The sequence below is a fragment of the Sesamum indicum genome, linkage group LG6, assembly GCF_026168435.1.
Source record: "Sesamum indicum cultivar Baizhima isolate 11 linkage group LG6, ASM2616843v1, whole genome shotgun sequence".
NCBI classification, from domain to species: domain Eukaryota; kingdom Viridiplantae; phylum Streptophyta; class Magnoliopsida; order Lamiales; family Pedaliaceae; genus Sesamum; species Sesamum indicum.
In genome coordinates this window covers 1,381,080-1,408,994 of record NC_142662.1, presented here as the reverse complement: position 1 = coordinate 1,408,994, position 27,915 = coordinate 1,381,080, and the positions used below count along the sequence as shown (strand labels likewise).

The 27,915-nt window shown below is 36.6% G+C and overlaps 5 protein-coding genes across 9 annotated transcripts; 2 read left to right on the top strand and 3 right to left on the bottom strand.

The window, feature by feature from the left end:
* Nucleotides 1-380: 380 nt before the first annotated feature.
* LOC105165678 (nuclear transport factor 2) lies at nt 381-5,186 on the top strand. The gene is made up of 9 exons (XM_011084763.3): nt 381-705; nt 817-951; nt 1,297-1,609; nt 2,171-2,472; nt 3,034-3,208; nt 3,620-3,741; nt 3,826-3,891; nt 4,438-4,516; nt 4,817-5,186. Exons 1-9 carry the CDS (start codon nt 667-669, stop codon nt 4,927-4,929), a joined length of 1,344 nt encoding a protein of 447 aa, XP_011083065.1. The 5' UTR covers nt 381-666; the 3' UTR covers nt 4,930-5,186.
* A 1,966-nt stretch (nt 5,187-7,152) lies between these two features.
* Nucleotides 7,153-10,502, top strand: LOC105165679 (auxin-responsive protein IAA12). 4 transcript variants are annotated; one of them, XM_011084766.3, is made up of 6 exons: nt 7,153-7,546; nt 7,658-7,733; nt 8,799-9,130; nt 9,526-9,661; nt 9,939-10,000; nt 10,106-10,502. In XM_011084766.3, the coding sequence occupies exons 1-6, from the start codon at nt 7,171-7,173 to the stop codon at nt 10,132-10,134; spliced, it is 1,011 nt and encodes a 336-aa protein (XP_011083068.1). In that variant the 5' UTR covers nt 7,153-7,170; the 3' UTR covers nt 10,135-10,502. The 4 variants fall into 4 exon arrangements, with proteins under 4 accessions (XP_011083068.1, XP_020550131.1, XP_011083066.1 ...); XM_020694472.2 differs by having other exon boundaries at nt 7,154-7,546; nt 8,802-9,130; XM_011084764.3 differs by having other exon boundaries at nt 7,155-7,733.
* Nucleotides 10,503-10,832: 330 nt separating this feature from the next.
* On the bottom strand, nt 10,833-14,590 carry LOC105165681 (uncharacterized). The gene is made up of 2 exons (XM_020694470.2): nt 11,739-14,590; nt 10,833-11,434 (listed from the first exon to the last, which is right to left on the bottom strand). Exons 1-2 carry the CDS (start codon nt 14,407-14,409, stop codon nt 11,028-11,030), a joined length of 3,078 nt encoding a protein of 1,025 aa, XP_020550129.1. The 5' UTR covers nt 14,410-14,590; the 3' UTR covers nt 10,833-11,027.
* A 3,440-nt stretch (nt 14,591-18,030) lies between these two features.
* On the bottom strand, nt 18,031-22,399 carry LOC110011234 (bifunctional TH2 protein, mitochondrial). 2 transcript variants are annotated; one of them, XM_020694805.2, is made up of 6 exons: nt 21,662-22,399; nt 21,143-21,251; nt 20,238-20,528; nt 19,673-20,069; nt 19,313-19,579; nt 18,031-18,740 (listed from the first exon to the last, which is right to left on the bottom strand). In XM_020694805.2, exons 1-6 carry the CDS (start codon nt 21,853-21,855, stop codon nt 18,328-18,330), a joined length of 1,671 nt encoding a protein of 556 aa, XP_020550464.1. In that variant the 5' UTR covers nt 21,856-22,399; the 3' UTR covers nt 18,031-18,327. The 2 variants fall into 2 exon arrangements, with proteins under 2 accessions (XP_020550464.1, XP_020550463.1); XM_020694804.2 differs by having other exon boundaries at nt 19,655-20,069; nt 21,662-22,397.
* A 1,532-nt stretch (nt 22,400-23,931) lies between these two features.
* Nucleotides 23,932-26,609, bottom strand: LOC105165682 (xyloglucan galactosyltransferase MUR3-like). The gene is given in 2 exon segments (XM_011084768.3): nt 23,932-24,266; nt 24,268-26,609. Coding segments are annotated over 2 exon segments (1,791 nt in total). The 5' UTR covers nt 25,990-26,609; the 3' UTR covers nt 23,932-24,197.
* Nucleotides 26,610-27,915: the final 1,306 nt, after the last annotated feature.

Genomic DNA, 27,915 nt, shown 5'->3' with positions numbered 1-27,915 from the left:
CTCTTCGTGTTGAAAAATTTATTCCGAGATATACTCGTCCGGACAGTACAATTAGCTGAATGGAATCATCAAAACCATTCATATAAGATCTAGTGCACGGTGAAGATTTTATATTGACCGAGATCTCCCGACAAAACTAATGTAATGCCAAAATAGTGAAAGAAATAAATACAAAAGAGAAAAGAATTATTCAATTTCTCTTCGTGTTGAAAAATTATATACTCGTCCGGACAATACAATTAAGTGAATGGAATTATCAAAGCCATTCATATAAAATCTAGTGCATTGTAAAGATTTTATATTGACCGAGATCTCCCGACAAAACTAATGAAATGCGGAAATAGTAGAACAACTAAATACAAAAGAGAAAATAATTATTCGGTTTCTCTTCATTGTTCGCTTTTTTAAAAACCCTCTCTCTCTCTCTATTTCACTCTCTTTTCTCTCTCAGAAACGCATAGCGGAATTTCTCACTTTGATTTATTTTCTTTCTTCTGTTCGATAATAATAACTTAGAGGAGTGAGATTGACTGTGACTTCAGTGCGCTATAATCTGTTTTATTATTCAGAAACGTGTAAGAGGAACATCCGTTTTTGAGTAAGAGCTCTTGATCTAGGGTTTTAGTTTGGCGATCGCTGTTTCTGGAGAGATTGGTACTGGGGGAAATGGCGAATCAGTACGCAGCTCAAGTCACCGCAACTCAGGTAATCTAACATAAGCGTCTGTGGTTTTTGCATGTTTGTGCATATAGCATAAGCTATTTCTTTCTTCTTTTTCCTTTTTCTATGAATTAATTGTGGTTTTGGGATTATTAGGTTGGGTCGTACTTCGTTCAGCAATATTATCAGGTGTTCCAACAGCAGAGGGATTATGTGCATCACTTTTACAATGAGTCCAGCTCTATGGTTAGAGTTGATAGAGAAATCAGCGAATCTGCGTCCGATATGGTGGTAATTGCTCCCCCCCCCCCTCTTTTTCCATTTGATTTAATAACAAAACTATGGCTTTTGGATTTTGGGATTTGCAGAGATTAGAAATAAGGTGATGATTTTGGGATGTGTTTATTGTCTATTTGGCATAGCTGAATCTGATTTGATTTGCTTTATCTTCAAACATGGTTGACTGTCTTACTTATCAAGTGTTCCGAGGACAAAGAACCATATAAATTATCTGTTGTCAATTCATTGACCATCAAAATTGGGTTCAGTGGAAATTGTCTTTGTGTTTCCCTGTGATGTGTTGTTATAGTTATTCGTGAATCAATCTTGACATGTCTGTCTTCTTTTCCAATGCAGAAAATTCATCAACTACTCATGTCACTAAATTTCACTGGAATCGAGATTAAGACAATAAATTCCCTCGAATCATGGAACGGAGGTGTTCTTGTAGTTGTTACTGGCTCTGTGAAGTCCAGAGATTATAACGGCTGGAGGAAGTTTGTTCAGACCTTCTTCCTTGCTCCACAGGAGAAAGGCTATTTTGTTCTGAATGATATGTTTCATTTTGTTGATGAGGAGGTGGTGCACCAAACTTCAGCTCCAGTAGCAGCACAGGAACAGAGTGTTGATTATGAGCCTACTGTTTCTACTCATCTCCCTGATCCAGCAGGTGTAGTTGATTGATCTAATGATCTTTTCATCTGTTCTGAATACTCAATTCCCTTCTGTGGAGTTCAATGTAATGTTCACCAAGTTTATCTTGCACCAAACTTATAAATGCAAATTCTTCGATTTAAGACCCGAGTTATTTGGCTGGAATTGGTCTAAATTCTGTAAATACAGCAAGTATACAAAGTTTTGAATATGAGATTTCAACAAAATCTCCAAGTTCACTAGCTAAACTTGATGGAAATTTGTTATGTGATGTCAAAGTGTTCCTTTTGCCAGAATATGTTTAATCAATCTTAGATGTTATTCATATTGAATCTTTGATTCATGCGATAGATTATATATGGACTGTTTAGATTTTATGCCCGTCAAGGTTCCACATTAGGCCAGAGATTCTCTAATGAGTTCAAAAGTCTTTGCGCTTTTTTCTTTATATATATATATATATATATATAAATACATTTCAAGCTCAGATGTCTGGTCTCTTCGGTTTATTGGATCATGCTACTGTAGGTTTTCCTATGTATTATCAACGCGCTAACACAGTTTCTTCTTAAAACAGTATCTGATTATGGGTTGGAGGATGAGGCAGCCGAATATGTTAGTTCTGTTCATATTGAAGGAGATGAGACAGTTCAAGAGTACACTTTCCAAGAGCATCATCAGCAGGAGCCTGAGCCCGAGCTTGAACCTGAACCTGAGCCTGAGCCTGAGCTAGAGCCTGAAGTTGACACACTGGAAGAGGAAACTCCTTTTGAAGAATCAAGTCCCTTGCTTCAAAGCACAGTAACTACTGTACAAGAATCTCAGCTTTCCATGGCAGAACCTGTTGGCGAACCTGAGAAGCTGACATATGCTTCTATAGTAAGCACCATTTGAATTAGCAAGCCCGAACGATAATAATAAACATAATTATTTTGTCATGTGAAATTTTCGCAATGTCTAATGCCGACGTATATTATACTTGATATCAAGGTAGCAGGAAATATGCAATACGACCTGGCTACAATAGTGAAGTCATTCTCTTTTGTGGAAGAAGATTAATCGTCTGTCAAGTACTTAAGTAATATTAGCTCAATTTTTTATTTGATATGGCATGTCCTATAACTTTTGCCTTCAGAATACCTTGGATGTGTTTACTCCCAGCTTAGGAATTTGCTATATGACAATTTTGTTAACCCGCTAAAGTTTTCTCTTTGTAACATTTGAACAGTATGCTTTTCCATAGTGGAAGGATGTAGTGATATCCTTCCAGTCCATGTGCGATCTAGAAAGCTCCATAGGAGTCATGTTGAAAACTAACCTGCTTTCATCTTTCGTATTTTCGAACTAATTGCTATAATAAGTTCTTGTATGTGCCATTTTCTGACTGGTTCTCTCCTTGAATCTCTTGATTGTGGGTTTCAATCCTTCCTGAATTTGAAGTTGCGGGCTAAAGGAAAATCTACACCATCAATAAGTTCTCAGCCAGCTTACACTCAGAGAAGACCACCAACTGCAGATTGGAACCATGTATCACAGCCTTCGCCAAAGCAGTCAACCCCAATTCTTTCAAGTCCAGCTGTGGAGGCCGTTGAAGAAGCCTTACCGTCACAGGAAGGTAATGGCTGCCACTTCAATTTTTCTCTTTTATGCGAAATACATTTATTTCAGGATCCAGGCATTTGGATGCAATATCATGTTAATCACAAGTATTTCTAATTGCCTGATAATGTAACCTTCTGCATGTCATTTCAATTGCAAATCTGTTCACATTTGTTTGCTGGAGGTAATTTTATTCTTAGGTTCATAGATTAAAGTATCTAACTTTGTGGTTAATAAATATCTGTGCTTTGGGTGTTAATATTTGTCTTGTCATTTGTGCCCTTGTTCTCTACGGAGAGACATGATGGTGGCTGATTGGCCAACCATTCTGACTTATATTATTTGTTGCAGATATGTTTTATGAAAGAAAACTACTATTCCATAGTTATGTGGTTCAATTAGTTTGATTCTGTCAATCATTTCTCAGGAGAATCCAAATCTGTGTATGTGAGGAACTTGCCTTCTACAGTGACAAGTCTTGATATTCTGCAAGAGTTCAAGAACTTTGGGAAAATCAAGCAGGATGGAGTCTTCTTGAGAAATCGCGTGGTTGATTTCCTTGCTAATTTATCTTTATTTGGTATTTAATATTATGTGCTTGTCACAATCCCTGAGTCTGTTTGTGGTGGACAGGATACTGGTGTGTGCTATGCCTTCGTTGAGTTTGAAGATGTTCAGAGTGTTCAGAATGCGATCAAGGTTTGGATTTTTCTCATTTTGGTTAGAAATGTCACTTGTTGGTTTTTTCAAATGTTTTAACAAATGTCTAGTGCTCCAAGTTTTCCAATCACTGCATTTCCAGGGCAGTTAAACAGCTGTCTCCCTGCTTAGCATGTCCGTAATTAACTATTTATATATTCTCCATCATTTCCATGAGTTTCTTTGGTTGGTGTCTCCATCCTGCACCTCAATTCCTTAGTTAATTGTAGTTTTTGATTTGTGTATTAACCTTTTGGTTAAACCTACTGTTGTGAGGCTCTCAGCCAATGTGTTTAGAATGTGTGTTTGAGATTAAGATGTAAGTTTTCAGCTAGTGTGATTGGAATGTTTAAATAATATCATCCCTCCATGGTCTTGGGAAATCTTCATCTATGTTGAGATTGCCCTCGGAGAATGTGCTGGTTGCTTCTATGTGTCCACTTGCTAGTATTCTTTACTTGTCGTTAAATTGTGATCTTTATAATTTGAAGTCAGCTGTATCTTATCTGGTTTCTGTATGTTGTTTTATCTTTTTTTCTTTTGTAGGCTTCTCCAATTCAATTGGCTGGAAGGAAAGTGTACATTGAGGAGAGAAGACCCAACAGTACTTCTTCTCGTGGTGGAAGTATGAATTCTTACCTTTGCTGAACTTCTCTCTAGTTGTTTCATATTTCCAGCCATCTATCTTTTTGTGCATTTGTGCTGTTAGGCTCTCCCTTTAGAGTACTCAAATGCAACGGTTTTCGTTTTTTTCTCTTCAAAATTGAAGGACATTTTGGAATTCTGCTGAGGCTTTATGCAAGCATAAACAATGTTGTTAGTGCTATTGTTTTTATGGACTTAAACTTTTAGATCTTGAGGTGGTTCTTTCTTCAAGTGGATGCATGAGTTATTACTGATATACCTTGGAACTAATCTTGATCAGGAAGTGGAGGAAGAGGCAGAGGGGGGCGAGGTGGAAGGGCTTCTGGAAGGGGAAGTGAGCAAAACGACAGCGACGGGAAAAGAGTCCGAGCTAATGGTTTCCGGGGTGCTTGATATAGTAACTGTCATAAGATAACTAGAGTTGGGTGTCTCGCATGCTGCTCTCACTTTTAAAGTTTTTGTTATAGGAGAAGCAAATGCTTCCTTTACCCCTGCTTATGTTTTGGTTTTCTCCAAAATGGGAACTTATAATGGACAATTCCTTTGAGTGGTTTTGGTTAAATGTTTCCTTGCTGTTTATCTGGTACGCTTTCTGCCCTAGGTTGCTGGACCAATGTTTTTTATAAAAAGTATTTCTGGATTCATGGAAACTAACAGTTGCTCTCTTTTTTCGGTTAATTGATTTGATATGTTTTGTGGGATTGTAGTGGGGTATTAATGTTGTTGAGTGGTAGTAGTATGATTGTTAAGTGATGGGCTGTTGTTTTTCCCTTCTTCCCAGTTTGAAATTGTAGTAACATAAGTGATGAAGAGTGTTGAAACAAAGGGAAAATAAAACCATTGATCATGCGATAAAATTTGGTAAATTGGTGCAGTTGGAGTTGGTCTTAGCTTAGGTTATGTGGGGCTGGTCTTAGCTTAGGTTATGTGGGGCCGGCAGTTTCAACAGAATGGGTTGGGGGGTGGGGGATGATGTGTAAGTTCAGCGGCCCCTACATGTTGTCGGGTTGTCTGTTGGCGGAAAGTGTGCTTTGTCCTCACCTCACAGCCCTTTTTTCTAGACTAGACTAGACTATACCTCTCTCTTGACACGAACTTATTGCCACTCACCAGGCCAATGCCCTACTTTATTACTTTTCCTTTTATCTTTCAATTTCTCCTTCTTTTACATCCAAAATTAAATCTTCAGTTCAAAGATTTAAGTAGAAAACTTGAGCCGACATCAAAATTTCAAGCACTATATGTTACATTCGTTGATCAAATCTTACATTTTCAGATAAATTACTTTACCTTTTTCTTTATCTTTATATAATTATCATTGATTACAGAAAAGCTTACTTACATTTTATTTAAAACCGACTGAGAATTAAAATCCATTCAATACGTGATATCATGTTTCTTAGTTTTTTGAAATTATTATAATTTTATTATATGTGTATATGCATCGAGTGCACTTAGTGGGTCCCTTTTTAGGCATGTGAGCGTAGGGATAACTATTTTGACCGCATTTAATTTATTGACTAAATTAACCCACTTGTTAAAAGCAAAAATGATGATAAAATTGTTGTTATCATTTTGTCCCTCTCCAGCACTAAATTATGTTTATCTATTATTTTTTTAACTAATAAATTTCTCTCTCTCCTCTCCATTTATAACCATATTTTCGCACAATTAATAAAAATATTTTTATAATAAAAAGATTATCGAACAAATATCCACAAGTGTTTTAAGTTTCATATATAATAAATTTAAATACATGTACCGAATTTGTCACTACCACTAGTAAGTTTAATATTTCAGTACTCTTTTTTTTTTTTTGTTTTTTAAAATATTTTCAATTGAAGGAATTTCAAACCATTGATAATAAATTTTTTTGATTATTTGGATCGTTTTAAATTTAAAAAATTGTAATCTTTCAATTATATTTTATTTAATATTGATGAATTTTAAATATTTTGATATGTAATCATTCGAATTTTATTTTCTAAAATTATTTCTCAAATCTAAATTCATGAACCTAAATGTACTCTGAAATCTTTATTCATTATCAAATTATTCGAAGTACAATTTTTATGTTGCATATAATTTTGAATAAGTTTTACAATATGTATTTCATAAGATAATTATACTTTTAGTGATTCATAAAGCAGAAAAAAAGTACTAAATATAGTATATTAATAAGAATAAATTACAATAGGTTCTACTTAAATTTGTTATAATTATAAACATATATAATTGTTTAAAAAATTATAAATATCTATTAAATTTATGATCATTTTATAATACTCTCTATACTAAATTGTCCCAAGAGATATTCATTAAATTATCATTAATTAATAAAAAATATTTCTAATTATAATAAATTTAAAAGAAATATGTTGTAATTTATGCTGATGGAACAAAATTTCCCTTTGTTAGTTTCCACTAGTGTGTAGACAAGAGGGTAAAAGTAGGAAGGCGGAGGAAGAAGACAAAGAAGCAAAAATATCAAAATGATGTCAGTTCAGTAAAAGGCTAATGTAAAAAGTGGTTCATTCTTGTTGGTACAATAACAGCAAGCACCAACAGTAGTACGACAGCGGGTCCCAGTTTGGAGAGATCTATAATGTTGTTGAGGCGCACAAATCCGACAACATGGCCCCACCCCTCATCACCACCACCACCATTTCCCTGCTCTTTTCCTTGCACTCTTTCTCTTCTTCCCTCATACCCAAAACAACCCCAAGAATTGCCCAACCTCTTCTCCGTTTCTCTTTTCTTGATTTTCTTGGTATTTTTTTCAGCCTAAAAGTTGAATCTTTGATGCGTACTGCGGTTGTTTCCGGCGGCGGAGGCTTGAATTCAATTGGGTCAATGTCAACTTTGTCAAGTGAGGAGAAAAGCATGGTGATGTCGTCGGAGGATTCTTCTTCTTACCCGGATGAGCCCGAGTTGGAGTTGGGCCTTGGACTCAGTCTTGGTGGTGGAAAGGCTAAGCCTAGGCCGCCGCCGGCCAAGGCGGCCGCCGCAGGTTCGTGGGATCAGTATGCAAGAATCTTGACTGCTAAAGATTTCCCTTCGATGGTTTCTACTAAAGCTTCTTCTTCTTCTTCTTCATCATCTTCCTCTCCTGCTGCTAAAGCTAATAACAATAATGGCTCTTGTGGCACAAAGAGAACAGCTGAACCGTCTTCACCTCCGGGCCGTTCTGCAGTCAGGTGATTTCACTGCTTAATTTCACCCCCGTTTTGTCATATATGTCATCAAAAAGAGTGCTTGAACCTGTAAATACTTGATCTTGTTTAGAAATGATTTTCTTCTATTAGGGGTTAGTTGGCGTAGAAAATTCTTATCCAAACCAGAATTGATTGGACCTAATTCAATTTGATCGAACCCGGTATGGTTAGCGTTTCCCGATTATTGCCTTTCCAAGATCATATTTCTATTGCTTTTATGGATATTCCATTTTCTGTTCGGTTCAGTTATTGCATTTGGGTTGGATTTTATATGTCGTTATGGCATCAGTTTCAAGAAATTGAGGTTAGGAGTTTCTGTTTTTCGTTTGGTTCTCATTTGTTTCCTGATTTGGTTATCTCTAACATTCAAGGTTCATGAAACAACTGCTTTGGCTTTATTGGGGAATCTGGTGCTTGGATTAAATTTGAGTTCTTTTTCTATTTCTAAGACACTTGTCTATGATTAATATATTTTATTGTTGTAAAGCTGATAATAAGATTAACAAGATTTTCAAATAACTTCCAACTTTTCTCCCTTAAAGTTTAATGTTTAAAGTACACTTGCTGTTTTTTGTATGCTATTATATCAGTACAGGTGTGTCTAAGAGTCTTTCAATTGAAGCAACCAATTCGAATAAATTGAGACCAAGGGGGGCTGGTTTTTATACATGCTAACAATGTAAGATTTTCACCACTAACGTTCCACAGTTTTATTAGGCTGTTTGTTAACTGATGAAGCAACATGCTGTACTTATTAATGTTATAAGCCGTGAAGTTTCATTCCTCTTAATCTCCCGATATAAAAATATACATTGTAATGCTCCAAATGAACTAATAGTGGCGCTGACAATGAATTACTAGCAAGCATGTCTCTATATCTTATAAAACCTTTCTGTGATCTTCTTATGTGCATTTTCTTGTGCCTCACTGATGATGATAATTCTTATATATATATATGTTTATTTTTTGTTGTGATTCTGCCTAAATGGTGCTCAGATGTTTCCTCAAGTGAATTAAATTTTTCCCCTCTTATGCAATTTACTATAGCAGTCAGGTTGTTGGATGGCCTCCTATCAGAGCTTACAGAATGAACAGCTTGGTAAACCATGCAAAGTCACCAGCCATGGAAGAAAGTGCCTCAGCCATTGATAAGAGTAAAGGCATGAATCTTGTGTTGGATAAGACCAACTATAGCAGCAACAGGAATCACAATGTTGCAAAGGAAAGAGGACTTGTGAAAACATCTTTGTTTATAAAGGTGAACATGGACGGGATCCCAATTGGAAGAAAGGTAGATCTGAGTGCTCATAGCTGCTACGACAGTTTAGCTCATACGCTGGATCACATGTTTAAACTCAGTGCAGCAGTTGGTGCAACACGTAATTTTCTGGCCTCTCATTTTGTTTTGATGAAGAATTTATTTCCCTATCTTTTCCTGTCCCGATAACTTGGTGAAAACTTTGTAATTTATAGTGTTTGCTAGAATCACTGTTGGTCCCTTGTCATGCCATCTTCCCAGAGCTAGAAACTTCAAAGATAATTTTCAAATCCAATACATGCACAAAATGATATGCAGATTGTGGAGTTGGTTAATATGACTAATACTTGTCCATTGGCCCTTGGAATATGCATGCTACTTGCAGTATTCATCTTCTGGGTGATAATTCAAGATATTAATATATTTTCTTTTTCTAAGTTTCTTCAGAAGTTGATCGACCTAAGTGGATCTTCAGTAGTTTACTGATGATGGCTTGCTTATGTATTGCTCTTATAGGATCCAAGGCGGAGGAGGAAGTTATCATGGGTGGTAAAAGACGACCACCTATATTGTTGGACAGTTCGTCTGACTTCGTTCTCACTTATGAAGACAAAGAAGGAGACTGGATGCTTGTCGGAGATGTTCCTTGGGAGTATGTCCTCATAATGCATCCTGTGATTAGTTTTTTAGTACAAACTTTATCCCTTTAGTAATACCATCTTGAACATCTTTACTCACTCATCATTGCAAAAAAACTCAAAATGCTTGTTTATGTAATAATATTTTTATACCTGTTGTTTTGTTCTTCTATCAAGCCTCATGCTGCCCAGATCCCAACTACAAAGAAAACTTAAATAGATACATACGAGCAGGTAAATGAAATTCATTAATTTCGTTTTGACAGTCTTATTGATTGTGATTTGTAACAGGATGTTTCTGAGCTCAGTGAGGAGACTTCGAATCAGGAGGACGGCTGAGGTCAATGGACTTGGTATGCACACTGTAGTTTGTAGCTGATTTTTTTTCATGCACACTTGATATTTTAGTTATGCTAACATGCCCTTCTATTCCTTTCTTTTTGATTGCTGCTCCAAAGGTCTCATGAAAGGAACAGGAGACAGTTGAAAATGCATATAAATAATATTCCAAATATATACTGAAACAACTCCTCCCTGGAGCATGAAGCATGGAAAAATGAAGATGCTATATATTGCCAATGAATTTTGTCAAGGGAAATATCACTCATGGTGCCCTCTACTTCACCTTTTTATCTTGAAAGTAATGTTAATTTGACGCATTTCCCCTACTTGGGGGGAGCACTTGTGTTAGCATGACAGAAACGTTGTTGATTTTTCTGTCATATAGGTAAGCATCTGAGAGTTGCCTTTCGATAATGTTGTAAGTATGGGAGTGTCTAGTTGTTGAGTTTTGGTTTTGCTGCAGCACAGACTGGTAAATATTCTTGTGTTAATGAAAGAAAATATTTTTCTTCATTTTTGTATCCGAGGCTGTTAATACTCCCTCATTTAATTTTTTTTCCGTTGGCTTTACAACTTCTTAAATGTTTGTCATATGTCATTATGTTGCTTTCCAAAAATCATTTTTGGCGAATTATATTTATTTGCAGACATTGGGTGTCGTTTACGTTCTTTCATTCATCCAGCAGCTCTCTGAAACTGCCTCCTAATACAATGTTGTATCATCTTCATATGATCAAATGCTACTTGAGATTCATGCGGGATTTCTGTTCTCGTATCAGTGGAGATTAGTTTTTGCAGTTTTCTTTGTGCGCTAAGAGCAGACACGCTTTATTTGTTTGTGGGTGCAATAAAATTGTGCACTTCTGATTATAAATAGCAAAAAAGTTACAATACTATTTGCAGCATCAATCCCTATACCTCTCTAGTTCTAGACAACAAGATATCAGAACTTACAGAATGATCTTCAAAGCTTCTAGTTACAGATGAAAATCGAAAAACTAATCCGTGGCCCGGAAGCAGCATAGATTTGTTTGGTATTCACAGAAGGCCGTTTACAGGAGACGTGCTAAATACTGGTTTGTCTTTGTTAGTAGCATTCACTCCATTGCCGCAGCTACTTTTTCTCCGCGGCTTTGCCTCTCCAAGCATTGTTAGAACATCTCTCATCGAGGGTCTGTCTCTCGGGAGCTTTGCAGTGCAAAGAACAGCTATTCTTAGAACTAAGAGCATCTCTTCTTGAACGTGTTTCGTGTTGCCAACACTGGGGTCTAGAGCTTCCTCCAGAGGTTTGTTGTCTCTCATCTTTTTGCGTATCCATTCTACAATATCAACAGATTCTCTGAATTCAGGTTCTAATGGTCTCTTCCCAGTGAGGAGTTCCATCAGGACTACTCCGTAGCTGTAAATGTCACTCTTCTCATCAACTTTCATTGTGTACCCGTACTCTGTCAAGGAAAGTTTCAAAGATGTTAGATGGTTGGTTTTGGTCATAGTTTATAATATCAATGGAGATGCTTCAAACTAAAACTTCAATTTCTAATGAAAACTCTATCAAGATACTATTCAGGAAATATAATCCAATTTTCCAATTTATAAGTCCAAGTTGTTGAGAATTTTGGTTTAGTCCATCTGTGTTTATGCAACTGTTGCAGATAACTATGGGAGCTTCATCTGTTTTAGTTTGTTGTAATGCATTTCGACTGATTTTGGAAGCCATATAACTAGATAATAATAACAGAAGTAACTCACCAGGGGCTATGTATCCATAAGATCCTGCAACCATTGAAACTGTTTCATTCTTCTTAAGCATTAGCTTTGCCAAACCAAAATCAGCAACTCTTGCCTCAAGATTTTCATCAAGTAATATGTTATTTGACTTCACGTCTCGGTGGATTATGGGTGGATGACAATCATGGTGGAGATAAGCCAGCCCTTGTGCAACCCCCAGTGCTATATTGTACCTTGAAACCCAGTCTACCAGCAACCGGCTGGCTTGTTTGCAATGCAATGCGTCACCAAGGTTTCCGTTTTGCATGTACTCATAGATTATCATTGCATCGGTGTCGTTGTGAAGAAGTCCCACAAGCCTCACAATGTTCCGGTGCCTTAACCTTGCTAGCAAGTTCACCTCTCCCACAAGGTCACCACTGCCTCCCATCTCAAGATCAGTTCTTGATCTCCACAGTTTCTTGACAGCAACAGTTGTGTTTGCTCTCTGTATCTCAGCCTTGTAAACTGTCCCTGTTGCCCCCATTCCTATCACATTTGACTCCTTAATGCAGGCTAGAATGTCATTACTATTGAAACCAAGCCTCTGGAATGCCATCAATCTCCATGGCCAATCCCCGTTGCCCGTTTCAAATCTTTCCTTAAAGCAATTCCCGTCCTGCCATTTTTGGTACAGTGCTCGAGCTCCAAAACCTGCCATAACTAGAGCTAGAAGCGCTGAAATCCCAATTATCCATCCCCCAATGATGTGTTTTGCATGCAGGCCATGTTCTTTTGATGTATATGCTGCACTGTGTGAGCAAGGAGGAAGAACTCCACCGCAGAGACCAGCATTGCCAACCAGATCATTGGGATTTATCGTTCTGAGAATGCCGTTTAAAGGGACAGGGCCCTCTAGCTTGTTGTAAGAAAGATTTATCATTTCCAGGGCTGGAGAATTCCCGAAGTTTTCAGGAATTCCCCCAGTCAGAGAGTTGTTGGAGAGATCCAGGACAGCCAATGTGGGCATCATTGCAATTGCTTTTGGGATTGGTCCATTCAACTGGTTGTTCCGAAGATTCAAGGTAACCAATCTCTCACACGATGCAATGCTTGCTGGAATACTTCCAGTGAAATGGTTTGATGAGAGATCCAGGACAGCAAGAGCAGGACAATCTTGGAACTGATCTGGGAAATCTCCAATCAAGTTATTGCCCGAGGCCAAAAAGTTCTGGAGAGTTGGGATGGAGAGAATGGACGAAGGAATAGAAGATTGAAGATGGTTTCTTGATAGATCAATGAAAGAAAGAGAAGTAGAAGAAGAAAGGTCATTTGGAATTTGGCCAGTGAGACTATTATTTGCCAGTTCCAGCCTTTGGAGTTTGCCTAGTTTGCCAAAACCGATAGGGACAGTGCCAGAAAGACGATTGTTATGTATCCTGACTCGGACAAGTGAGGGACACATCGATAAACTTGCTGGAATCGGACCAGAGAAGGCATTGTTGAAGAGGATGAGCTTAGTTAGGTTTCCTCTATCGCACAAAGTTGTTGGAATCGGACCAGAGAACGAATTGGATGAGAGATCCAGCCACTGAAGTGGCGATTTTCGGCCAAGATCAGTAGGCAAAGGCCCTGACAATGTGTTGTTCCAAAGCTCAAGTACCTCTAGTTGAGCCAATCCCCCAACGGCAGGAGGAACTGAACCGGACAGCTGATTGGACATCAGGTTCAATAGCTGCAGATTCTTAAGTTCAGCCATCTCTGCCGGAATTTCTCCTGACAGCATGTTATCAGACAGGTCCAGGAACTGCAATGCAGTAATGTTACCAATCTCTGGTGGAATCTTCCCCTCCAGATTGTTTTGGTACAAGAAAACTGTTTCCAGCTTCCTCAGTTTTCCCAGTTCAGCTGGAATCGAGCCGCCAATATTGCCTATGGCCAGGTCCAAATACCTGAGATTGGTAAGATTTCCAAACTCTGCAGGAATCCCACTTTCAAATGCATTGTATCCAAGAATAACAGTCTCCAGCGAGGCTAGTTCGCCTAGCTCCATCGGTATCGGGCCAGTGAGATTATTCCCTGAAAGACCAAGAAACTTCAACCTCACCATATTCTTGTAGTTTCTTGGAATGGAACCTTCAAAGAAGTTCCCCCTCAAATCCAGGCTCTCAAGCAGAGTTGCGTTCCCAAGATCCTCAGGGAGATAACCCGAAAAGTTATTCCCTGAAGCATTTAATGCAGTCAATCCTGCAGCCATTCCGAGCCCATCTGGGAATCCATCAACAAAGAAGTTTTGGCTCAGATCAAGGCTCTTAAGTGCAGTGAGATTGGATAGAGATTTTGGCAATGGTGATGAGAACTCGTTGCAGCATAAGTTGAGAGAAACCAGGCTTGGGAGTCCCTGGATTTCATCAGGCACTCTGCCAGAGAGATTCATGTGGGAAAGATCAAGACTTTCAATGAGGCCATTAGAGTTGCACTGAACTCCAGTCCAGCTGCAGTGGCCTGAAAGGTTCCCCACTTTACCATCTGCCAATTTCCAGTCCCGGAGATGATCCAATGGATCAACAAGACTTGCTTTTATCGACAACAGAATCGACACTTCTTTGTTGAACTCACTGCTCTCCACCACCTCAGAGTAACAGAGAATAGAAGCAAAGGAAAAGAAGAAAAAGATGAGGAACTTGCTTTTCAACCTCATACTGCTTTTCATTCCCTTTTCTTGTTATTTTGTTCTCACTTTTCCACCATCCCCTTGCAGCTGTGAAACAGCACGACTGGCGATGGGGCCGGTGGGGTACCGGTGGAGACTGACAGACTACAGTTATATGAGAACTGAAGAAGAGAAAGATCAAACGGTCATTTTAATTAGTTCTTGAATAATTCATGCGGTGATTAGTTATATTTTAGTCGAAGAACAGCTCGTGGGATCTCGGGTTCTGAAACAGCTGTTAATACTGGCATAATGAAACACCATTTTGGCTTTTACTGAAATCTAATCCGACATGAAACATGGACAGAATGTGCTGCTATTGCTGTCCATTTGACAATCTTTGGTTTTTCCCTTCTCCCCTTCTATTATTAGCAGTCAAAGTCTGATTGTACCACTGATGAAATTCATGTTTCTTTGGTTGTTTATTCTCTCACTGTCATTCATTCTTTCATGAAATTAGGTACAACTAATATCAGTTAGTTGACTTTAGGACAATGTAAAGTTACACACTTTTCACTGATGAACTGTGAGTCAAATGATGTAAGTTTTTGTTGCAGTAACATGTGGTTTTTCCCAAGACCAAATGAACTCAAAAGTTGATTTGTATACTGTTTTACCTGTCAAAAACAGATGGTTTAGAGGTAATTAATTGTAATGATTTGATGATCAATGATTCTTGATTTGATTTCAAGGTAAAAATTAGGTATCTTGTAATGAACGGCAGTTTCACATCATATGAGCACCTACTCATCAATTCTCAGGTCCCCACAATCATCCACCAAAAAACATTATTTAGGAGAGATAAAAGGGTAAATTAGAAAGGAAATAGTTCAAATTTATCATAATTATAAATATTTTATCATTATTAAAAAAGTATATAAATCCTTGCAATTGATGGCTGTCTAATAAATAAACGATCATTAATTTCATGATATATTTTTAATTTTTTAAATAATAAAAAATATTTATAATTATGAAAAATCTGAAGAGAGCCCCTTTTAATTTACACAAAATTGAAAAATAAAAATGAATTTGTCAAGATTTATTATTATAGACTCGAACAGTCTAGAAAAATATTTTGAATTTTTTTCTTGTAAATTAATCTTGTACCATTCATATTTTGCTTTTACTTATATATAAAATTCACATCATCCGTATATTTAAAAAAGAATATTTTATATATACAACAAATATAATATGTAACCGAAGATTTAGGTGCCCAGAAATTGAAAATTTGAGTGGTAATTGGTGATGAAAAGTGAAGAATGTTATGAGAACTAATAGTATATAATTGTGTGAGACATAAGAAATCAAGAATCCTAACTAAGCTAAATAATATTTAGACCCTCTAATTTATGATCTGTATAAACAAATTATTCTTATTTTTTGGATAATTACACATATATCCATCAGAAACATCAATACCATCTACCCACACCATCCCTGATTTTTAAAAAATTGATAATTACACATACATTCATTAGAAATATTAATACCATCTAATCAAATCATCCCTAATTTTTAAAAAATTACACGCACACTTCCAAAAACATCAATCTTACTACACAAACTAAACTATTTTTTGAATGTTATGAATGATTTTTGTTTATTCAAGAAAATATAGATGGTTTGGGTGAACAGACCATAAACTAGGAATGTAATTGTAATAACATTTACTGTATGTTATTGATTTTGTATAGTAATTATAGAGAAAAGAATAAAGAAGGTGTAATTTCACATGCAAACATGTGGGATGGGGTGGGGTGGGGTGGGGTGGGGGGGTTTGGTTAAATTAATGAAAAGGGAAAAGAGTGATAGTGGAGTGTGAGTATGTAGTAGTAATTATGGAGTGGAAGTGTGATGGATGCTTTTGCCATGTGATATCACAATATGTCTATATTTCCCTAATCCTATGATTAGAGTGAGTGAGAGAGTGCAAAATAATTGTTCACTCTCATCATTCTTTATATATATATATATGTTAATTATTTTTTAAAGATGTGTTCATATGCTATATTTATTTTGAAATAATTTTGTCATATTAGTCTTTTAAAAATATTACAATATTGTTATTTCAAATCTTAATCTTTATTTTTTGTGTTACTTAGAGTAAAATGAGTCAATTTTTTATTATTTTTGACATACACATCGTACTCAAATATGTGTGCAGAATAATTTATATACTATATTAAAAATAAATTAAAAAAAGAGAAAATATAGAAAAACTATTTCCACGTAAAATTTTAAAAAGAAACAAGGAACCCATCTTACATAATATTTTTTTTTTATTTTTTTAAATTTATTTATTATTATTACTAGTGTGTATTAAAAATTGAATTAAAAATGAGTGGAAATTTCGGAGTAGATGGGGTTCACATGGGAGTGTTGGAAAAACATTTGACGACCACTATTATGTAAAAATGTTGTTAATTAAGATTATATTAACACTAATAATAATAGTGATTAATATGACAAAAGCAGATGAAGAGGATCATGTTCTTGTATGGAGGCGGTGGTTGAAGTTGAACTAACATGTGGGGGCACATGCACCAGTGGGCTCCCTCCCATGTGGGCCCAACTCATCTGTTCATCAACTCTACGATCATCTGCCTCTTAATACCCACCAGGAGACGTCACCACTGTTGATTCTCATCCTGGGAAGGCTGAGCTCATTTTACATGATTTTTCAATTTATCCCTGTTTTTTTTTATTTTTAAAAAAATAATTTTCGATTTTAAGTAACTATTTTATTTTTTTTTAAATATTTTTCCAGTTTAGTTCATGAATTTTTATGATATTCTTAGTTTCTGCTAATTAAAGATAATTTCTTTAATTTTAAAAATATTACATGATACTTTATGCAATCATGTTTGCATCATGAAGAGTTCATTTGTATATATATATTTTTTTAAAGTAGAGTAATTTATCTTCCTATTTAAGGAGATAAATTGCTTTATTTTGAAAATATAGGAAGTTAGTGTGCTATTTTATTGGAATAATTATCCTCTCATTTCTTGAGATTTGATGCAATTACATGTAATTTCTTTTGGTTTAAAAAATATTTAATATTCTTGAGATTTGTTTTTGTCTAATAAATAGGTTTCTGTATCTGTCAAAATTCATTAAATTTGATTAACAGAAATATTAAAATAAATTGATATTTACCCTCAATACTGATTTATTACGGGTCAAATAAATTTTTTTCTAATTAAACGATCCGTAGATCAATGAAAATATATTTACTCATATGCATTAACGTAAGAAGATGTATAAAGGTAATTTGGTCATAAAAAGATTCATTTGACACACAATAAATTAGTAAAATAAGTTAATCGAAGGTAAATATCAATTTTATATTTGATTTTTTTATTAATTAGCAAATTTGGTGAATTTTAACTAACGGAGAGACTTATTTGTTAGACAAAAGCAAACATCAAGGATATTAAATGTAATTTTTCAAACAACAGGAACCAACATGTAATTATACCAAACATCAAGAGACGAGAGTGCAATTACAACATAGCACAGGGGTTGCTTGAGTTTTTTCCTTTTGTAATATGCCAAAACATCAAGGGTATCTGTGCAATTATCTCAAACCAAGCAATCAACAAGTCCCATGGCTTCTGATGAAATGCTACACTTCATATCATAGTTATAGCATTGTTTAATACATTGCGAGTGTGTAAGAAATTTTCTCACTTCTCCAGCAACGTTTTGTATTGTCACTGCACCTAATCCATGAAACTACTACCACAGGCCAGCATTCCTCAACACAGAAAAATAGATCAAGGGCCAACCTGTTGCCTAGCTTATTCCATTGACAAGATCAAATACAAGTAACCTTCGAAGAACCAGCTACTCCAAGAATCACTCTGTCCGCGTATACACACGTTTTATTGCGGTGGATGAATGAGAGGTCTACTGTCCCAAAATGAACGCGTATATCTCGTCCCAATTAGAGACTGTGTAAAGAACGTTAGATGGTCCCTTGTGGATTAGACTGCCGGTTTCTGCGAGTTCTTTATGTTTGGCTACTAAACCAGGGAACAATGGAACGAAAGAGATGCCGAAATGGTTCCCGAGCCTCGTTAGGCTGCTGCTGGAGCCAATGACAATGCCAATATCTGCTTCCAACAAACAGAGCAAATCACCAACTGAACCTCCAATGTAAACTGTCGAGGGCTTAACGCTGTTGCTGCTGCAGTTGATGACGTTGTTAAATGCTCGAAGCTTGTCCATGGGGGAGTCCATCTTTCTGATCATTTCACCAGTGGAAATAGAGTCCTTGTAAACTAAGTCGTTTGAATGTACGTTGAACACGTTCTCTTCCCCTGCTTAAGAGAAGAGGAATAACCTTTGATGATTAAATAAAACATAGGAATTGCTATATTCAAGGACAACACATGGGAATCTCTGCAATTACTGACTATATCCTTCTCCAATCTGAAACTACCAAAATCTCGCCATCCGTTCTGTTTGTAATTCTGGAACTTGAGGAACTAGTGTTCTATTATAAAAATATAGGGCATATTTGTTCTGTTTTAATTCCAGAAGGGTTGCAATTATAAGGTCTTTTATCGGCTGAAACTTGGAGGGAGTTTTCTTAATTTAAGATGGAGAAGGATATAGTCAGTAGTTGCATAACTCCCAAGTGAATCATTGTAATTAACCCTTCTTTGGTGGAAGATAGAGAGTGATTCCTGCACCATGCCAAGGACAATGTTCAATTTTGTTGCCAATCTAAAAACATTACTCGACTTACTTTGTATGCATAAATGCATAGATAGATATATCTCAACTGATTAAACCTCGAATGAAGGATAGTAATCATAGTGAAACCTCTCTAACAAATACCATAATAACCAAGAAATTCACAAACACAAGCATATAGTCACAAGCGTACCTGATTGTAAAGCAGATTTGATTAAATCACCAGACCAACAGTATGACAGCACATGAACTTCTTTCATGGAACTTTTACTTTCCATAATATCCTGAAGGAATCTTCTACAACCATCTTGAAATGTGAGCCGCTCGCCGGCCCTTCTTATCTCTGCTAAGTTTAATCCTCTCAATACAGTAGAATCAACAACTCTTGAAGTTGCGCTCTTCTCAACATCAGATATTTGCTCCAGTGCTTTGCATAGACCTTCATAATCCAGTCCCTCGACTACAATTAGATTGAAAACCATTAGGCGTCCTGATCAACTAATTATATGACTTTCTGCAGTATAATTTACCAAACCTTGGGGAGATTTATCACCGTCTGCTTCACTGGGAGTGATGCTTTCTATGCATTGTCGATACTCTTCCACGTACTGTTCAAAAAGATTGTTCCAAGTTGTCCTGATATCAGTCGACGGCACTGGAGGTTCAGAAACATTGGTTGCCGCTATTATTGCCAGCTCTGCTAGAAGGGCAGAGGAATCAATAGCAGTACATGTCAAGTCAAAGTCACAAAAAATGATGAGATTGTCTTCAGCACTGTTGTGGATCCGTGAAAAGGGAACTATGGTTTGCTGAACAACTGGTTGAGACCAGATGAACTCTAACTCAAGTTTCATGGCTCGATGATAGAGCCTTTCTACAACATCTAGTTCTTCACCGGTCAAAGAAATGCTTAATTTATCTAGCAAGTCTTCAATGCTTGAAGCTGACGCCTAAATTTAGAGCAGTAAAATGGAGCAGTCAGGAAAGTTGTAATTCTATAGTTTCTTCACTTCAAGGTCAAAAATCCCCAGGGTTATCGACAAGGACACACCAGGGTTATCGACAAGGACACACCAATACATTTATTACACAACATGATCATCATGAATCAAACCAACCTCAAATTTTTGAGAGGACAGACTGTTAAGCCACTTCTTGTAAATGTTTTCAGTGTCATCAAGGTTTAGAAGAGCCTGAATCTCCTTGCTAATAAAGCTATAGATCCTCATGCAGGGTGAAATTGCGCTCAGGGTATAAGCAGCCAATTTTGTCTTCTCGAAAGGTGTGACGATTTTGACAGAAAATTTTTCTCCTCCAACTTTCCCTGAGGCTGTTTCCATCAAGAATTCTGTGTATTTAACCGTTGCATTGTTGCAATCATTCTCTTTAGGTGGCTCAAAGCCCCACTCCTGAAACATCAACAAATTAAGGTGTTGCCAATGACTTGGAGCACATTAAAATAACGTAATATCAAATATGTTTGACGTCCCTAACACATATACATGGTAAATTAAGGTGTCCTTTTAACCTTATAAACCAATGTGGTGGAGAAAGATTCATAAGAACAAATATCAATGTGAAATGTGACTTCTCATCCGTTTCCCCCCTTACTTTCAGTTCGATGTTGATTCTTCACTAAAAAGCCATCACCTAATAGGTTCCGGCAATTTGATACAAGGGGCCAATATCATGAGCAATTACTGTAATCAGATCAAACTCCTTATCGTATTTACTTAGTTTGGCCACTAAAGATCCATACTGGTAATCTTTGCCACATGAAACAAACTTCTACTCTTATAAACAAAAGCCCGTAAACAACCAAAACGGCCTTAACTTTCATTCTGAGACGCAAGACTAGCTGAAGCCAATATCTTCACAGGAGATTGATAAATAAAACATAGCAGTGTTTGATGGCCAACTTTTTTTCTAGTTAACACTTAACAGTAAATGACTAACTATATATCTGCACCAGTAAACTCGAGAAATATGACAATACGATGAAGAGTGATTATTCGGGCCTTACACGAATAAGCTCATCTTGGTTCCTCAACCTCTTCAAGACGCGCTTTCTCAACTTGACAATGGCTTCCTTGTCCTCCTCATCATCTGCATATTCCTCTGCTAGTTCATACCTGCGGTGCACAACTACTTTAACAAACAAATATATGCAGTTCAGCCAAAAAGGCTCTGCTTTCAACATAAAAATCAGTAAGGCCCCTCTAATTCAGAACATCAAGATGTTTCCCTCACATCTAATTAAACATTCCAAAAAGATATTGATAACCAACACAATTGGAAGAAATACAGTGCCAATAGTCTATTTTGATCTCTAGTTCATATTTTGAGCACAAGCTAACAGTAATAGTTATTCATCTGACCTCAAAACATAAAAAAAACAGAGTACATTTAGTAGGAAAGAAACACTGAAATAATCAATAATCTACATATACATGATCATACACATATATATAAATACACACATACATATATATATATATATATAGAGAGAGAGAGAGAGGGAGGGAGAGATGATTTGTCATACGCCTGAGCAAAAGCTTGAAGAAAGTAGACATCTTGAGAGATGCAATGAAGAAAAGCGTTGGGGTCCAAAGCGCCAGAGGCCAAGCAAACTACAAAGGGGCTATAAAGAGCCAAAGCCCTTTCATTCTTGAACTTGTTCCAAAGCCTCTTGGCTATGCCCTCTTCATCCGATCCCTCCAACTCCAAACTCCCCATTTTCTCCTCAAAATCAACAAAACCCAACACAAAGATTTTGATTACAACCCGCCCCGCCGAACAAGAAAAAGGGTTGGTGGCCTCGGGGGATGCGATCAATGGTTGGTTGGTGGGAGATCGTAAAAATAAAACTAAGAAAAGAAATGATTAAAAAACTGGGAAAAGTACAGGCTCCCGTTCTTTAACCTCAATAATACTTTGATATAGAATTCCACGAATTTTATAGTAGAATATTAGATGGTGGAGTCCAAAAGTGCAGGAAGACAAATCCGCGTAAGCCTAGGAAAAGGTGAAAAAGTCTATGTCTCTAGAGAGAGAGTTGAGTTGTGGGGAGGGAGGAGAGTCGGAGCCGGCGGTCAACTGTGGGATTGATGGGATTCTCGTGAAAGGGTGATCCACGCAGAGTCCAGTCACCGTGAGTTTAATGTTGAAGAAGAAAGTTAGGCCCCAGAAGAGAAGAATATGACATGCGTCATGACATCACCATATCTGCCTCTGCCTTTGCCTTTGCTTCCTACACCAAATTCATTCATACATCACAACCTTTTATTTCAACATTCAAACTTCAACAACCTTGTCCCACATACACGCCTATAAATCTACATTTTCTTACCAATTTGTCCCCTCTATATCTTTTTTATATAAAATACTTGGGTCTTAGGATAAATCGAATTTTGCCAATAGCTCTAGGTTAGTAATGGGAATAAATTATAAAAAAAATGTAATTTAAATAGTAGAAAAAATTGGTATGTTTAAATGTTTGAAATTTTATGAATAAATCTATATATAATAAAGTATAAACATAGAAACACTATGCATATGCTTATTTAGATAGCTTTTTTGAATTTTATTGCATCACGTAAGAAAATATTCTTTATTTTTATTTATATTTAAATAAGTGTATAATTCTTTTTGCCTTTATTCAAAAGATTCATGAATTTGTTGGATAAATTGGTTAATACTTCGTTTTAAAAATTATTTTGAAACTAAATTATAATTTAAATTGTACATTTATTGATTATTTTAATTTTAAAATTTGAATTATTTATCACTCACTCAATTTTTCAAAAATTGATTACTTATAGTTTTCATTTATTTAATTTTTAAACACATAATCTTGTTGACTTGGTTACTATATCTATGTTTTTTTTTAATTTTATTTTATCACTTGAACAATTATCATCTATTTTTACTTAAATTTAAATAAATTTGCCATTATTTATTTTTATCCAAAAATTTAGTAAATATTTTAAATTGATTTTTTGTATTCAACATACTTTTGTATCTTTATACTTATTAATTAGTTTAATTATAAAATAATTTATAAATGTAGTGCAACATTTATAATCCCACAATAATATAATTGCAAATATTTTCACCATTCTTTTTCTCAAATATTATTATTATTATTTGTGATCATCACCAATGATATTTTTAAGATATCCTGATATGAGACAACCCAACCCAGCCCAGCCCATCTCTCAACTTGTTGGAGCCAAGCCCATAAACCTGGCCCAACCTCTTAAACACAGCACGCGGGCTTATAGTTTGGACTATCACCAGAAAAACAAAATACAGAGAGACCAGCTGTAAATCTGTTCATCTGATCAACTTTCATGAGAGTGCAGCAATGTTCAAAACCACATACTCATCACTTCTATGTATATGTATCTTCTTCTTCTTCTTTTCTCTCTCTCTCTCTAAAATTTCACGCAGACTGACCGGGGTCTCTGGCTTCGCTGTGTCGTCTGCGCTATACACGAGGGAGGATGGGTTTTCCACGAAAACTTCCCAGTCTCCGCTACTGCCTTGTGACCGTGTTTCAAATCAGACTCCCAACTAGACTTCTTGACGTGCAAAAGGATTCGCAATGAATTCCCAACGACATAGCAGTCACGGATAATAAGGGCGGGCACGAGAAGTAGAGCATTAAAGTAGCTCATGCATCATGCATGTGCATTCCAACAACCATGATTCTAAGTTCAAGACCAGACGATTATTCTACGATGGCAATGACTGGTTTTTGAGTCACTGCAGAAATTTGAGCTTTTTCTTGGTTAACTAGAGGTCCAAATATTAGTCACAAAATTATATCCAGGGCAGTATATCAAACGGGCAATACTTGTAAGCTTAAAGAACACAATATTGGCTTGCTGGTCAGGAAGAACTAAACCATAATATCTGCATCTCTATGAGTAGGTATCAAACAAGGCATGCAATTGCAAACTAGTGATATGATAGATTTTACTGTCCATTGAGCTTAATATCATACCACATTCGCATTCAGAATTCTCAGCAAAGGGATCTCACTTCAGCAAACTAATAACATTTTCCATATGAATTCATGGTTGTTGTCTTTGTTCATTCTTCCAAGAATTGTTAGCTGCTTCAGCTGATGAACTATGAGAACCCAACTTGCCTGTCCTTTTTTGGTTTTGAGAAAAATGGATCCCATTCATGAGGCCCTACTGCCTGAGCCTCATCTAACAAAGCATATTTCCAGCTAAGCTCCTCAATAAAATTATCGTCTTTGCGCCCCTCAATCATGTCCCTCCTCAACTTGGTAACTTTGTTGATAACTCCCTCAACAGCTACGTCAAATGCATCACTGAGTGTCTCCAGCTTAGAGCGAGGGTCGGCATATATTATCCGTGGAATAAGATTTATAACCATCTCCCTCATTTCCTTCACCTTCTCTGCTGAAATTTGACTCAGCCGTTGTTCTATGCTAATATTCTTCTTATGAATGTCATCCTCAGGAATGAAAACAGAGTACTGAGAATAATTCTTTGGTAAATGCCATGTGTATTGGGTGTAGGCTGAACCCGGATGGAAAAACACAGGTATACAACCAGCCAACATGGAGTCAAATGCCGATCTTCTTGTATACGAGTCACCTTGAGGCTGTAGGCAGAAAAGAGAACTCTGAAACATCTGCATGATACTGCTTGGAGAATGGCACTTGCTCTCCCCAAAATCACACTCCAACAGTTTGCAAACCTTGGAGTTGTTGCATTGATTGATGATCTGTCCACGGATTGATTTTGGATTGTCTGGACGGGGCGCACCAGCAAAACAGAAGAGATGGTTCCGCTCCAGCTTCCTCATTCTGTCCTGCCAAATGAACACATCAGCATCCTTTGCAGGGTGGAAGTAGGTGGGATATGGAATGCCATAATCATTTGCATTCCAAGGACTCGACTCCACCACAAGCATTGACATGTTCTTGGCAGCCGGCAAGAACAGAAGCTTATTGCCCCAGTCGGACTCTTGGTCGGTTAGTCGCCTAAAATCCCATGTTATCCTACCCGCCACAAGAAAATGATCCTTTCCTCCCATAATCCCCCATTCAGGCCTCTTCACCAGCCAATCGACCAAATCAAGAGATGCAGCATCTCTAGTTGATACATTATGTCCCCAAAGATATCTCGCAATATCAAACCCTGCATAGAAAGGCACAAATATAGCAGCAGCAAGCGACGAATCGTTTGTCAAGCACTCATATTGCTTCATCCGATTGCTAAATATCACATCCACAGCAAACTGATTCGTCCCATACCACCCGGTATCAGAAAAAACACCCTCAACATTCTCCAACGGCGGACCCAGCCCAGCATTTGTTGTGAACTTACACATGTTTGTCCAAAGGCTAAGACTCCTACATTCCTTAAGCATATCCTCATTGAACCTCGGAGGAAGGTCATGAACATAAATATACCTTCCTCCACATGGATCGCTCTTATTCTCTGCAGTTCTCAACGCCCGCATAAATGGATAATTCCGCCTCTGAACATGAGGCTTCTCTCTCTTTCTCGTTATCACTGGTGGGGAAACATGATCAACTAATCTTTCTTTCTCACTCGGAACATCAGCTTTACGATGATTAAATGGGCTAACAGGTACAGAACTGGGTTTACTGAACAAAGTATTCCTCCTTTCGGCATCAAGAGATATTGGTTCCAATTCGAGCGAAGAGTCGACACTGCCACCGCCAAGCACCACGAAATGGAAATACAATAGACAAGACCAAAACAAAGCTGATAAGGAAACCAATAACCAAAGCTGCTGATTTTTCCTCTGCCCCTTATCCATTAAATCATCTAAAGGCAGTGTAGCCGCCGGCCGCCGTCTCATCAGGTACCTACTTCAACTGAAAAAGCTTTCAACAAAAAGAATCTCAGCAGTCAGAATTTCGAATGTTCACCATCAACAAACTTAAACAACTCCAACTTTAGGCTAGAATCAAAATTCCGACAACAAACTTCGACCCCACAAAAAATCACCGACACAGCTTCAAAGAGTGCAGAGAAACAGTGCAACTGATGCACCAAAATCACTGGGTTTTGGCGTTAAAACACTCAGCCAGTAACCAAAAGAAGAAACCCCAAAAAAAAAGAAGAAAAAAGAAGAGAGTCGGACAGCGGATCAAGAGGAGGAAAAGCGAACTAGCTTGATCGCATGCGGATTTTCAGGAACTTAGAAAAAGAAACTCAAATCCTACTATCAACTAGAAAGCTTCACAACATTCGAAAAAGGTGGCGACAGAATGATTAGAAATGGCGGGACAACAGGCAAAGAAGCTGCCGGAGATTTGAGAAGAGAAATGCTCAGTTTGTACTATTCTCGTGCGCATTTCACCGTATAAGTATCAGAAAAAGAGGCGGCGTATTACAGCGGCGTGGCGTAAGTTAGAGTGATGCCACGTTTGCTTTCACTTCTGTCGGTAGCGTAGTCCTTGTCTGTGGATACATTAAACAAGAAGGATCCATCGAGTTCAACTCTTACATTCGGTGTACGTGAATCCATGAACCAACTCCCAATCAAAGTAAACAACGCACCCATCACTGCTAACGTATCCTCACGTTATTGGAACCACGTCGTTGCTTTCTTAATATGCCGCCGCATCGCATAAGATCAAATATTAAAAAAATTTACACTTGGATTAATTATATGACAATTACAACACATTTTATCGTATGATTGATATATAATTCAAAAAAATTAATCAATCATATTGTAATAATCACACTTGCTATGTGTCATTAGATTATTTAGTGTACGAGTCATTATTTTGATGTGGGGTACATTTTATAAAAATCGTACTAAAACCTTCCTATAGTATAATTATGACTTTCGAATATGTTCTGCATCCGTAATCTAAAGTCTTTATTTGCTGCATTTTAAATCTTAATATGTATGAATTTTCTGTGATCATTAAATTATTGATTTGTATGAAATTCAAGTAAAATCGTACAATTAGAAAAAATTTCGTACAATTCTAGCATTGCTTACAATCTTCATGTATATTTCTCGTACAACTTACCTAACTTAAGTAGGAGTGTCCAAAATTCAATTAATCGGCTGATTGAATTTTCGATTCGTACCCAACAAAAATTAACTTTAATATACGTTAATTCAATTTTTTTTTGATACAACAAATTATATACTCTTAATTTTTAAGTGGAAGGACCCACAAGGCTTGGGCACCCCACACTTTCTTCAAATTTCCATCTTATTAGCAATTCAATTAAAATAAATTGTACATTCGTATTAAATAGACATTAAATGAAATTGAATTTTACATGTACTTGTAATAAAATGATTTTAATCCGCATGTAATATTAATGTCGGGATTTATGTCGCATGAAGTGAGATTAGCTAAGTTAATCAAAGATCCAGACTCATCTAATCTAATTTCTAAACAAACATTTGATCATGTCCATTATTATTATTATTATTAAACTACAAAGATAATAATTTACTCCACATTAAGACAGGGTAAAGATTTCATATACCTAGTTATTACATGATACAAAATCAAAGGATGTATATTGGTTTGCACTTTAATTAGTGGGGTGCTGTCACATCATCATCAATCTTTGTTGGTCAAAAAGAAATTCAGTTGCAACTTTGTGTCTCCATCCTATAAATTGCAATTATTTATGGGTAAATTCATATTATGCTCAATCTTTTAATATTTTGGGTGGTGGATGTATGGATGATTGTCATAAATTGTTCAGACAGACCAGGCGGGTTATAGTAATTACTTGGGACCTACTT

Excerpts from the sequence above, each read along its gene's own strand:
- LOC105165678 (XM_011084763.3), top strand. The coding sequence starts at position 667 with ATGGCGAATCAGTACGCAGCTCAAGTCACCGCAACTCAG. Across the intron at positions 1,610-2,170 it reads TCATCTCCCTGATCCAGCAG|TATCTGATTATGGGTTGGAG; the intron begins GTGTAGTTGATT and ends TTCTTAAAACAG. Across the intron at positions 3,742-3,825 it reads TCTTCTTGAGAAATCGCGTG|GATACTGGTGTGTGCTATGC; the intron begins GTTGATTTCCTT and ends TGTGGTGGACAG.
- LOC105165679 (XM_011084764.3), top strand. The coding sequence starts at position 7,171 with ATGGCCCCACCCCTCATCACCACCACCACCATTTCCCTGCTCTTTTCC. Across the intron at positions 9,131-9,525 it reads TGCAGCAGTTGGTGCAACAC|GATCCAAGGCGGAGGAGGAA; the intron begins GTAATTTTCTGG and ends TTGCTCTTATAG. Across the intron at positions 10,001-10,105 it reads GGCTGAGGTCAATGGACTTG|GTCTCATGAAAGGAACAGGA; the intron begins GTATGCACACTG and ends GCTGCTCCAAAG.
- LOC105165681 (XM_020694470.2), bottom strand. The coding sequence starts at position 14,409 with ATGAAAAGCAGTATGAGGTTGAAAAGCAAGTTCCTCATCTTTTTCTTC. Across the intron at positions 11,435-11,738 it reads TTATGGATACATAGCCCCTG|AGTACGGGTACACAATGAAA; the intron begins GTGAGTTACTTC and ends TTTCCTTGACAG.
- LOC110011234 (XM_020694804.2), bottom strand. The coding sequence starts at position 21,855 with ATGGGGAGTTTGGAGTTGGAGGGATCGGATGAAGAGGGCATAGCCAAG. Across the intron at positions 21,252-21,661 it reads CTTCAAGCTTTTGCTCAGGC|GTATGAACTAGCAGAGGAAT; the intron begins GTATGACAAATC and ends TGTGCACCGCAG. Across the intron at positions 18,741-19,312 it reads CAAATCTGCTTTACAATCAG|GGGAAGAGAACGTGTTCAAC; the intron begins GTACGCTTGTGA and ends TCTCTTAAGCAG.